The 12,131-nt window shown below is 55.6% G+C and overlaps 4 protein-coding genes across 4 annotated transcripts; 2 read left to right on the plus strand and 2 right to left on the minus strand.

Annotated features, from left to right (window-relative positions):
- Nucleotides 1-258: 258 nt before the first annotated feature.
- Nucleotides 259-1,785, plus strand: KVR01_010274 (UDP-N-acetylglucosamine diphosphorylase; the record flags this gene model as incomplete). The annotated part of the gene is made up of 1 exon (XM_044791611.1): nucleotides 259-1,785. The coding sequence occupies one exon, from the start codon at nucleotides 259-261 to the stop codon at nucleotides 1,783-1,785; it is 1,527 nt and encodes a 508-aa protein (XP_044640433.1).
- A 1,180-nt stretch (nucleotides 1,786-2,965) lies between these two features.
- On the minus strand, nucleotides 2,966-3,696 carry KVR01_010614 (uncharacterized protein; the record flags this gene model as incomplete). The annotated part of the gene is made up of 3 exons (XM_044783349.1): nucleotides 2,966-3,309; nucleotides 3,466-3,626; nucleotides 3,686-3,696. 3 exons carry the CDS (start codon nucleotides 3,694-3,696, stop codon nucleotides 2,966-2,968), a joined length of 516 nt encoding a protein of 171 aa, XP_044640773.1.
- Nucleotides 3,697-5,140: 1,444 nt separating this feature from the next.
- KVR01_010292 (uncharacterized protein) lies at nucleotides 5,141-6,395 on the plus strand (the record flags this gene model as incomplete). Its single annotated transcript, XM_044793340.1, has 3 exons — nucleotides 5,141-5,456; nucleotides 5,559-5,833; nucleotides 5,910-6,395. 3 exons carry the CDS (start codon nucleotides 5,141-5,143, stop codon nucleotides 6,393-6,395), a joined length of 1,077 nt encoding a protein of 358 aa, XP_044640451.1.
- A 1,537-nt stretch (nucleotides 6,396-7,932) lies between these two features.
- Nucleotides 7,933-11,838, minus strand: KVR01_010245 (uncharacterized protein). Its single transcript, XM_044785879.1, has 5 exons — nucleotides 10,437-11,838; nucleotides 10,122-10,376; nucleotides 9,659-10,068; nucleotides 8,780-9,598; nucleotides 7,933-8,720 (listed from the first exon to the last, which is right to left on the minus strand). Exons 1-5 carry the CDS (start codon nucleotides 10,535-10,537, stop codon nucleotides 8,644-8,646), a joined length of 1,662 nt encoding a protein of 553 aa, XP_044640404.1. The 5' UTR covers nucleotides 10,538-11,838; the 3' UTR covers nucleotides 7,933-8,643.
- Nucleotides 11,839-12,131: the final 293 nt, after the last annotated feature.

The raw sequence follows: 12,131 nt of genomic DNA on the forward strand, positions 1-12,131 counted from the left end.
TTGGCGGGGCTGAGAAGGCATGACCCTCAGCACCACAGGGGGGAGCTCCAGCTCTCATCCCGGTCGTGCTATTAATACAAAGCAAGCTGACTGCCCCCACCAACCACCACCACCACAGCTGTTTGTTGGCATTACTGCTCTCGCTGTCTGTCCTCTTCTTGTCTGTTTGCTTGTCAAGTCTCGACTGTTTATCCAATTGGACGAAATTCTACTTCATTTGCATCGACTGCACATCCGTATAACAGCCAGATTGCCATCATGGAGACCATCAAGAACGCCCTCAACATTGGCAGCTCTGGTGGTGCCCCTCCACGGTCCCCTTCGGCCGACGAGGTCAAGGCACTCAAGGACAAGTACGAGAAGGCGGGCCAGGAACAGGTCTTCACCTTCTGGGATTCCCTCTCCAAGGAGGAGCAGGCAAATCTCTACCACCAGCTCGCCGGCTTTGACCCCGACTACATCAACACCATCACACAAAAGGCCCTCAACCCACCCGAGGCCGAGTCCCAGAAGGCAGAGCTCGAGCCCCTGCCAGAATCAGCCACTGCCAGTATCTTGGACTCAGACGCTGACCAGCTCAAGAAATGGTACGAGTCTGGTCTGGACCTCACCGCCAAGAACAAGGTCGGCGTGGTCCTCATGGCCGGTGGCCAGGGCACGAGACTCGGTAGCAGCGACCCAAAGGGCTGCTTTGATATTGGCCTGCCCTCCCACAAGTCCCTGTTCCAGATCCAAGCCGAGCGAATCCGGCGGTTGCAGGTGCTGGCACACAAGCATGCTGGTCTCCCCGAGGATCAGGAGGTCGTGGTGCCGTGGTACGTCATGACTAGCGGGCCCACGAGGAAGCCAACTGAGGACTTCTTCGAGGCGAAGGGCTACTTTGGCCTTAAGAAGGAGAACGTCATGATCTTCGAGCAGGGCGTGCTGCCATGCATCTCCAACGACGGCAAGATCATTCTCGACAGCAAGGACAAGGTTGCTGTTGCACCTGACGGGAACGGGGGCATCTACCAGGCCCTGGTCACCTCCCCCGTCCTGAGCGACCTGGGCAAGCGAGGCATTGAGCACGTCCACTCGTACTGCGTCGACAACTGCCTCGTCAGGGTTGCGGACCCGACCTTTACCGGTTTCGCCGCCTCCAAGAACGTCGAGATCGCCACAAAGGTCGTGCGCAAGCGCAACGCCACCGAGTCTGTCGGTCTCATCCTGTCCAAGAATGGCCGTCCAGATGTCGTCGAGTACAGCGAGATCGACAAGGAGACGGCCGAGGCCAAGGACCCCAAGCAGCCTGACGTGCTCAAGTTCCGCGCCGCCAACATCGTCAACCACTACTACAGCATCGGCTTCCTCGAGAAGATCCCCACCTTCTCCCAGAAATTGCCGCACCACGTCGCCAGGAAGAAGATCCCTTATGTCGACCTCAAGTCCGGCGAGAAGGTCAAGCCCGAGAAGCCCAACGGCATCAAGCTGGAGCAGTTCGTCTTCGACGTGTTCCCCCTCCTGCAGCTCGACAAGTTTGCTTGCCTCGAGGTCAAGCGTGAGGACGAGTTCTCGCCGCTCAAGAACGCGCGCGGCACCGGAGAGGATGACCCCGACACGAGCAAGAAGGACATCACAACCCAGGGTAAGAGGTGGCTCGAGGCTGCTGGTGCCATCCTCACCGGTGATGGCGATGCTGGTGTTGAGGTATCCCCTCTGATCAGCTATGGTGGTGAGGGACTTGGTCACCTCAAGGGGAAAGAGTTTGGCCTCCCAGCTGTCGTTGCAGACCCTGCCGAGAAGTAGGTTCTCTGGCATGGGCATAAACTGGAAATAATTATGGTGAAACACTTGCATCCCGGTTATCAGGGTTTGGTGTACCTGCGCATTGTAACCCCGGAGCCATGGGAAGCGCTGATGGCGTCTCTGTATCTGTTGAACTAGCCAGACTAGCAACACGTGCATGACTGATGACTAAAATGACAAGCACTGTACCGAGAGCCTATGGGCTTTGGCAGTAGTTATTTCCTAGAATTTATGGTTATACGGGTGGTAACCCTTTAGCGACAAATGATCACTGGTCTCTGATTAGTTAGCTGAAGAGGCTACCAACAGCTTCAGATGAAAAGTGCTCGAGAAGAAATCTCCAAGGTCCCGTTTTATTCCTCCTCCTCCTCCTCCTCCCTCCCCCCTCCTCAACTTATCCCTCCCTCCTGACCTTCTTCCTCTAAATCTCTTAACCTTTTCCCTCCTGGCCTTCATCGCGGCTAGAGGGCTAATTAGAAGCTAGGGACTATCCGTTGCCGAAGAAAAAACCGTTGCCTCTCAAAGAACTGTTAATTCTAGGACTTTAAATGGCCCCCTACTACAGAGCCTCGGTGCAGTACCCACGCGCCACATAAATTATTACCATAACGCCACTCTATCTTAAGAGACAGCGAAAAATTGTAATCTCACTCGGTAGTCTGCACTACACCGAGACATTGTCTAGACGATGCCGCCACCACACGTCTGGTGCTGCGACTGGGATGGAAAACAGACACACCAAGGGCATATCTGTCGACAACAAGGCCTGAAGCCACCGTACTGGCCCAGTATTGGTTTCCCTCGGTCGTGCACAGAGTACAATAATTTTCCTGATGGATGGATTTAGAATGCAACCTAGAACGCCCCCCTGATGTGTTTTATCCCATCTATGTATCTCCCAGAGGCTGAGGCTGAGCCCATCAATGCCAGATGCCATCAGAATCGAAGTGTTCTAATCAACGCGCAACACATACGGATGAACGCACCGGCGTGTATGTACCTGCCGCTCTCCATAACCTGACCGACCCCCCTTACCCGAGTTCCACCAATGACAGTGCCATTTTCCCCATCATCATGAATCCAACACCCGCAAGCCAGTCCTCGGCCAGATGACCCACTTTCTAAACAGCCCTCAACCCCCCACATGGACAGAGTGGGGGGAGAGAGAAAGGCCGCCCCCCTAGGAGCTGTTGAGGTAGCTGAGGTAGCAGTTCCACCCGATACTAATAACGTTGACGAAGAGCACGCGGTGCTCGAGCGGGACGACCTTGAAGTTGACGGCCTGGGCAAAGGGCCACAGCATGTAGTTGGAGGTCAGGGCGGTCTTGTAGTTCTTGTCGAGCTTCTCCTTGACCGAGTTGCCCTCCATGGTGGCCATGGAGCTCAGGAACACGCCGATGAAGACGGGCGCGAAGACGCCCTGGTCCAGGGCCACGCGCGCCAGGATCGTGCCGTTGGGGGACTTTAGGTTCACGTTCTTGGCCAGGAACTTGTACCATGTTGTCGCGGCTGGGCCGAAGACGGCTGTGGGGGTCCGAGTGTTAGTGGTGTTCTTGTTCTAGGAAGGGAGGGGGGTTGGGGGAGGGGGCCTTCATCTCTCTCTCCTGGTGGTGGTGGTGAGAGGGCAGGCGGTGCGAGGAGAGAGGTGAGCTGGCAAGCAAACAGACAGACAAGACTCACCTCCGCCGTAGAGGACCATGCGGCCGGTGCGGGCCAGGTCATGCTTGTCCAGGCCCTTCTTGTCGACGGCCTGCTGGGCGATGACGTCGCCGGTGCCGAAGAGGATGGCGGTGGTGACGACCTGGGTCAGCAGCGGCCGCTTGACCAGCTTGGCTTGGTACCTTTGGGGGTCGGGGTGTTAGCTTGCGAGCCTGGGTTGAGGATGGGTTGAGGTTCTCACCATCTGAGCATCTTGATTGATTGAGAGGAACAGGGATACGATGTGGGATGCCGCAGTGCGTGTGTTGATGTCCAGGTAGTGAGGCTGTATTGGCTGGGCGGAGATGTCGAGGTAGCAAGCAAGCTAGAAAGCAAGCAAGACTTTGGTAGGCTGGTCCTGTTGGTGTATCACTGATGAGGGTGATGAGGATGAGATAAGAAGCTTGCTGTCCTGAACTCAGTGAGTGTCAGTCAGTCAGTCGGTCTTGGGCTGCTTCCCGCTATGGCTCCTCTTTCCCCGAGTGGCAGCTCCTTTCCCGCCTCGGAGGACAATCACCCTAATTTGCGGAGCAGCGTGGGAGAGCCGCGGTGTACCGTTACATTGGGCCCCAGGACCCTGGGCGCGTCTGTAGTTAGTCTACATACACCTAAAGTAGCCTATCTCAACCCATTCTCCAATCCTATACTTGCATCTTCAGCATCATCTACACACAGCATTGGGCAAAACAACATTTGAACATGACTTGGCCACCGGCATGACAGCTGGCCACAGGGACTGCGTACCGTCTCAGGTTCAGTCAAAGCCCGAATAGGCTCACAGCGGCCCGCTGCGGCGCACAGACTGGCCCTGACAGGTGAGAATCCGGGGTCGGGCCAAACTCAATTTCCCATCGTTATTTTCGGATGCAATTTCTCCTTTTTTCTTCGTATATTGCATGCGCAAAATGGCGTTTGCCCTACCGCATTCGGCCACTGCCACAAACCCGAACGACTCACTGCACAGGTCTTACCTCGCAAGGGGCGGTGCACTACGTGGCCCAGAACCAACGCAGCTAAACATGTGGTTGTAAAACTAAGATACAACTCATTCCCTCTGAGGCGTAAAACTGCCGCCATCTTTCATATAGCAATTTCCACAATTTTCTGTATAAATGGTAAATCCCTCCGAGTCCACTCCCTAGTGAACATCATATGCCCTCGACCGCTTCTTTGATAGCCGTGAATATGGCCTGGCCCTCTGGCAAATGTCTGGAACCATTGCTTCAGATGTCCGCCTATTTTGAAATTCATTTTCTCCCCGTTAGGCCGTAAGAGGTATACCAACTCGTAAATTGAAATCTAAAATGGTGGTTAATTTGAATTGCAGACGTAGTGGTCCTCATCATGGGATAGTCAAGTATCAGGGTACCCAGGTGCCTTCAGTCTTACTGACGAAGTACTTCAACCGCACTAGGTCAGCCTCACAGCCTTGTCTTTGTTAATCAGAGCTACGCCACTACGCAGGTTGGCTGCCGGCCTGCCTTGAAGACGTTGGTGTGCTGCTGTGAGTCACTCACCCTGAGGATTCTGCCCCTCCAAACGCTCAAATATCAAATTCCCTTCGACCGCCACTTGCCAAAGCGGACTATCTGTTGGATTCAGAGCAATCTAAGTTGTCGATCTTTGACGGCCTACTCTACTACTCCCCATCACCAAGATGGCCAAGATATACCTGGAACACTTGGACGCCGAGCACCTCCAGCCCTTCCGTCAGGCTCTTTCGAACATACTCAGTACACCAACCGCAGAATCCACTTATGCCCAGATACTAGACGGCATGCCGCTGTCCTTAACATACAGAAAGAATCATTGGTACTGGAAAAACTTCCCTGTTAGCACCCATAATGATTTATGCGCTGGCGCTCTCGAGAAGGCCATAGCAGCTCGGTCAAATTTCGGTTTCGCTTTGCTGCGGTTTGAATCAAAGGCAAGTTCGACCATTCGCGGTTCGATCGTTGTGTCACCACTCAAAAGTAGCTGTCTAACCCGCCAATACCGGTAGACCGTGCAAGCCTATCAAGACGCTGCCCCCGGATCGATGGCCTGGAAACTTCGGCTCATTGAACTACTTGCAGTCGCAGTTCATGATATTGCCGGTCTGCTCTGGAGTTTAGACGATGGTTTTCATAAGCACGCAGATCTTGAGGCCTGGCTCACAAGCAGACTTGAGAGCGAACCACAAGACAAGTTCGAGCGGGTGAACTTGCCGCCACATACCTGGTTCTGGCACGGTGAATACACAAATTCCGACGAGTATCCCAATGGTGTTGCGGACATCGTGGGGTACTGGGCTGAGACACAGATATTTGGAGGGGTCGTGGTCTTCGACCGTGGTGAAAGTGACGAGGAGGTGAGTTGAGTTAGCTCACACCAGTCCTGGTGTCCAGTTGCAATCAACTGTACTGCATGCTGAGAAAGGTGTCTAGTGCAACGGGGTCTACTTGCACAATGCGCAGATTAACGTACACGGATATACTATTGCACCACCGACCGCCGACCAATTCACAAATCTGGTTGATTTCCTCCTCTCCCCGGACCCGGACGGCACCCAGGCACCACTCCCCATTGCGATCACTCTTGCCAACAGATGGCGCTGGGAGCCGTACGAGGCCATGGCAACGTACCACATATTCCGGGACCGCTACGAGAGGAGGCTACCCCCGCGCGAGGTTTACTGGCGACCGCACGGCACCAAGGGCAAGGATTGGCCAGAGCTTGCTGAAGTGCAGTTGTTAAGGAGAGCAGCCATGGGGTACGAGCGCGTAGCACCGGCCGAGATATCTGCTGCGACGGACCGTCTGATGCAGATCACCCCTTCCTCCCGGTACTGGTATCAGGTGGAGGCCGAGGTGTGCAGGCTCCAGCCGGACAAGAAGAAACAGGGACGGCCGCCGTATTTCTTCGATGAGTGATCTGGCTGTAATTCTGGTATTGTGGGACGATGTTGCCAGTAGTTTCCTCAGAGTGCACAAGCACAGCATCACGACACTGTCGTGTCAAAGTGCGAGCCATAGCCGGCATCTGAGCAGTCACCAGAGGCCTGTTCACACTTGATAAGGGCCTATATGCCCGTCTTCTCCCACTAGGAAGAACAAAACCCACAAGACAAGCAACTCTTGTAAGCCCACACAACCTTCTTGTCGTCCCACAATCTCGCCTCCTGGGCATGTTTGCCCAGCCTGCACAGCCTTCCAGGACGACGAGCTTAAATTCTCGCAGCCGCCTCAAGCAACCGCCCCACCCGCTGGGATCACCCAGGGGGGAGTATATACGGCCGTCACAAACCAACACGTGCCCCCGTCTGCTCTCACCGAGGGGAAGCTGCAGATGCTCGGCGCTCCTGCAGCAGATCGCGCTTGGCCCGCGCGGATCACGCTGCCTTGGCCAGCTGGGCGGGCGGGCAGGGCACGCCGGTGCTCGTGCACGTGTGAGGGAGCAGCAGCGCCTCTCTCAAATAGATCGCAGGTGTCGAGGCCGTTTCAAGGCAGCGAGTGAGTGGTCGCAGACGTCGAGACGAGGAGAGAGGCATTTTCCACTGGCGTCCTGACGTAGCGAGTGTGTTTTGTTCGGTGTAACCCGAGGGCTCTTAGCCAGTATTGTCGGCTGTGTCGCCCTTTCTCTGGGCTACGTCTCGTCCGCGCTTGGCAACCTTGGGTTCCCCGGAGCCATCCCATCAACCCTCGCGGCGAGCAGGTCAAGAGGGGAAGGAAAATGCCGTACTCCGCAGTCGACCAGGCCCGATCCTGGCGATCTCAGGAACAGACAGAGTCCAGGTCAGGCCCGGCATAAGGGATCGAACAAGGTGGAGAAGAAGAAGAAGTGAGGCGGCGATCTGCATCTCCCACAAACTCCCTCGATCTCATCTGTGTATGGGGGATTCTTCATCCCAAGTATTCTTCCAGGCGTCTTCCACCAACGGCCCCACCATCACCACCTAGGTAGTGCGTCCGCCCGTGGTTGCTGGGCGCTGTGTGGGCGGTGGCAGGCATATCCCCATCATCTCGGCCGAGTCCTCGACGCCTGCCCCTGTGCGGTACATGCCGGGCCTTAGAAGGAGGACAGTTGAGGCCCGGGAGCAGCCACTATTATGACACTTGCCAGGAGAAAGGGCCTCTCCCGGACTAGCTGGATGATGAGGTCAGCGAGCAAACAAGCAAGCAAGCAATCAGGCAAAGAAAAACAGGCCGGGGTCCTGTCCGATCTGGAACGGCCCTCGTCTGACGAGGAGGAGTGCACCAGGAGGAGGGGGACGAGGTCAAGCAGGCAGAAGAGCCGCCGGGACGATTGGGGCCCGTGCCCACCCATACCCCTGTCCCCTCTCTCACAGGACATGACAAGCAAATGATCTCCAGGGAGAAGGCGCCCCCAAGGCAGAAAGGTGCAGATCCAGAGTCTCAAGCCGTGTTTTGGGGCCCTGCCACTTTTCCCTGGGCGGGCTATTACAGGCTGGCAAGGCAAGCAAGCAGGCGAGCAACACCGCCGCCCACCACTGACTGCGTCCCGCTCCGCCGCTCCCATTGTGGGACTGGCTTTTGCCCATTCTCTCTTTCCGTTCCGCTCTTCCATTCTGCCTTACCCGCCCGCTGTCACTGCTCCAGAGTAGGATAGTTGGTAGATGCCTATTTTATTCGGGACCAAGACTGATGATAAATTTGCAAATTCTCGCATTGTCTTATGTAGAATGGTAATTGACGAGAAGAAAAAAAAAATAGTAATTGACGAGTTGATTGACAGGAAGAACATTATGGACAAGAGATCCCCTCGACCTTGAAATCCAAGGAAAATCAACTCGCAGATCTCCCCGTCGCCCAAGTTGGGTCGAGACAGACCGTTGATATTTTTGACAAAAAACTGGCAGTGCCACCAGTTCAAAAAACCATCTACTCAAGCCCCACCCGTTCTCCACGTCCAAGTTCGGGCGCTTTGTTGATGCAACCACCACAGATGCTGCCTGTGCCTGTGGTCCGTGTCCATGAGTCTCCCCCGGTCCGCTCTCCTCTGGTGGGTTTCAGCCGTATCGGAAGCCCCCGGTTTCATCCAGCCCATCATGCGTCGTGGTATAATGTTTTGGGAATGCGTGGATTGTGACGACACCCCATAGACATGACATGGTGTTTTTTTCCCTTTTTCTTAAAAAAGAGACAAGCAAAATGGCCCCGTCTAGAAGTGTTCCTTCCAGAAACGGAAGTCGACCTCACGGACAGTGGCGGCCTTACATGCCTTCTTGATATCGCGAGCTGTATGGGTTGTTAGCAGGAAAGTCAGCGTGAAAAGTAGATAATTCGGATGAACTTACCAGCTGCCGAGGGACCACAGAAGTAAACACCGACGGTCGTCCTCATGCTACCCTCAAGACCGTTCAGGTACGAGCGGTCCAGGATTCCGTCCCTCATACCAGTGAACAGCCTGCAGAAATCGGGTCGACCAAAGTTGGTACGGGCCTTGAGCTCGGTAAGAGGGTCCACCTCAGCACCGACAGAGTTCAGCACAATGTTGTTCATGGTGTCCTGGTCCAGCTTCTGCGTCAGGTAGGTGTGGATCTTGAGGAACTCGACGCCCGAGCTGCCCGGGATGCGGGCCGCCTCGGTGGACTGCTGCTCGAGCGACGACAGGAGGGTCTGGAACCACTCGAACGAGTTGGTGTCCTTGCAAATCCACAGGAACTCGACTCGGCGAAGACGTGTGGGCGGGTTCGGGCTGTTGCGCAGGTGCCAGATGTTCTTCAGGATGGCCGCCCAGGGCGTCACACCGATACCCGTGCCGACCAGCACCGCGATCTCGTTGTCGAACACGTCCTCGGCAGGTGCACCGTAAGGTCCATCGATCCGGAGCGCAGGCATCTGCTGTCCGTTCTGCAGCGCCACCTCGTACATTCCCATCGGGTCCACGCCCTCGTACAGCTTGGCCTGTGCGCCACCGGCACCAACAGCGTCACCAAGCGCCCGCGTGAAGTCACCAACCTGGCGGACGTGGACAGAGACATAGGGGTCGTAGGAGCACGAGGTAATGGTGAACGGGTGCCACTGGTACTTGGACACGGAAGGCAGCTGCAGGAAGAGCCACTGTCCGGCCTTGTACTTGAAAGAGGGCTTCGAGAACTGGATCTCGACGACATCTGGAGGGTTGTTAGTGTGGGATCTTCACGTGAGCAGAGGAGATAATTGTCGGCACTCACCATAGGGGTGGCGAACAACACGAGTAATCTTGGTTGAACGGCGGGCCCTGATCTCACGGTACAGACGCTCCATAAGGTAGATTCCACCGCCAAAGGTCTCCCATCTCCAGCCCTGGTATCCGATGCAGTGAGTCCAGAAGATGTCCCCGGCAAAAGGCGAGAACGCGTTGGCGCTGTCACGCACGAAACAGCCGACTGCGTGCGTGTAGAGTCCAAGGATGAAAGGGATGAAGAGGTGGTGGGTGTACCAGAAGGTCTCGAATGACTGCTGTCGGATTCTGTGGTGCGCAGTTGTATACATCAGAAGCATGCAGAGAAGCATGATGTGGCCGGTGATACCGCCAGGCTGGGCATAGTGGATCTGCAGGGCGAGAACCGGTCGGATTTGCGTTACCTCAACGTTGAAGAAGCTAGAAGACCTATCAGTGCATGTTTGCGGGATCGATCCAGGGGAAAGGCCTACTTGACGTAGTGAGCAGTGACGTGTGCAACGGTGAAGAACAGCATTGCATATGCGACCTGACGATGAAACCACAGGTTCTCGTCCAGAGGGATGAACCTGATCTTGGGTCGAAGCCATCTCACCAGTGTCCGACATACTGGAAGCAATATGAACAGACCGTCGAAACTCAATACCAATCCAGCACCACGCGAGATCCAGACGGAGAACTGGAGACCGTTGAGACCGGCGAGTCGAGGGTCGGATGCTTGCTTATACCTGCAGTCCGTCAGTACCTAGAGGCCCATAGCGGCGTGGGAGCAAAGAGGACCACCATACCATCCATAGCCGAACAGAAAAAAGTGAATGCCCCAGAAAATGAAGTAGAAGGACAGTTTCGGAACAGTAAACTGCTTCTTGACCAACGTGCCGTAGCCCATCTTGAATGCCGTCGGGGATCCTCCCTCTTCTTTCCCCAGCAAAAAGCGAATTACTTAGTCGACCGGCGACGTATGGGCAGCTCGTTGTGAATTTGGCTGGTGGTGACCTCGTCGAAAATCGGTGCGCGTCGTGGCAAGAATCCCAAGCGAGTCGGCCTCGGATCCACCTTTCCCTTATTACAATATTCTATACCGGACAAGAGATTCGAACAGACAAGTCGGCTCGATGTTGTTGATGAATTAAAGAGCGATCTGAGCCAGCAGCGACTGAAAGGAAAGAATGCCAAGGAAAAAAAGGCTCGTGGTAAATGGACAGTACTTCAGCCTGGGCCGTCGAGGGGGGAGTAGAGAGGTTAAAGGTTGCCGAGACTTTGATAGTGGGCGGAGGGGGTAGTCATAAAGGCCCGAGGACGAAACACCACGTCCAGTGTGGCCCAGAAGACCAATGAGAGCAGTCTAAGCCCAATCCAGAGAGCGCGCAGAAACGGCCAATTCCCCCTAGATCAGACTCTGGTAGTCTCAATGACCCTGAAATCCAGTGTTCGGATGTCAGTTCGTCCATGAAACGTCTAATCCACTTGCGGATTCCAGCCCTCTTTTGGTCCCATAGATCGAGTCAACGGGAGCAAAGTTGCCCGCCACAGCCGGGTTAACGAGGGTTTTGGGACGAGGTCAGGGCAGAGGCCAGGCCAAGCCCTAGTCTGGGAGGTGTCCCTGCCGAGGAGGTAGATCAGACGTTGGAAAGGGTTTCGCTTAGGGGAGAGCCCGTGTCAGATGGGACCAAGGTCTGGTGCTGTCAGACTGGCAGAGCAATGCGACACACTAGTAGTGGAAGAGTTGAGACGAGCCGCGTTAGAGATGACCAGAACCGGGGGTGCAGCGTGGCCGATCTGGTGTTTCGGCCCGGACCAGGATCTGGTAGCATGCAACTCGAGCAGCGGCGGCGGCGGCGCGTTGATGTTATCTGTCAGCGCGCAAATGCACTTCTTTCATCATATTGTCGTCGAGGTAGATGTAGAGTGCATCGGGGGAGGTTTACGTTCAGACTCAGGAGGAGAGGGCAAGATGTCTTCGACCTCTCCAGTCGAATGGAGGGGCCTGGGCGCCGGGCCACCTAAGAATAGGCATTCGTGTGCAACCTGCAGAGGTGTGACCACCACGAGGCCGGCGCTTAGGATGGAGAAGTGAGAGGCAAGATGGAGAGCTGCATGGCCGCCAGGGACGGCTGGGATTCGCCAGAGGGACTCTTGGGACGACTTGACGGCGAACGCTAAACCCAACCCAGGCGGCCTTCGACCGAGCCTCAACCCAATCAGCACTGCGAACCCCCAATTGTTACAGGGGCCCCTGGCAGCCCCGTGCCGTGATGCGGCTTGTGCCTGCGGAGCAGGGGAGTCCCACATCTTCCCACGACTGGTCGTATCTTGTAGACTACTGGGTATCCGTGCCTGGGTTAGGCTGGGCTGTCCGGCTCAACCGCAAGAAACCTTAGTCAAACCTCTCTTCCCCGTACAAGTCTTCGACCGCCCACTGTTAGCTGTGAGAGATCCATGAGTGCTTGGCGGCCCTATCGTCATCGGAAACCAGGTACGCC

Source organism: Diaporthe batatas (assembly GCF_019321695.1).
Source record: "Diaporthe batatas strain CRI 302-4 chromosome Unknown Contig00013, whole genome shotgun sequence".
Taxonomy (NCBI): Eukaryota; Fungi; Ascomycota; class Sordariomycetes; order Diaporthales; family Diaporthaceae; genus Diaporthe; species Diaporthe batatas.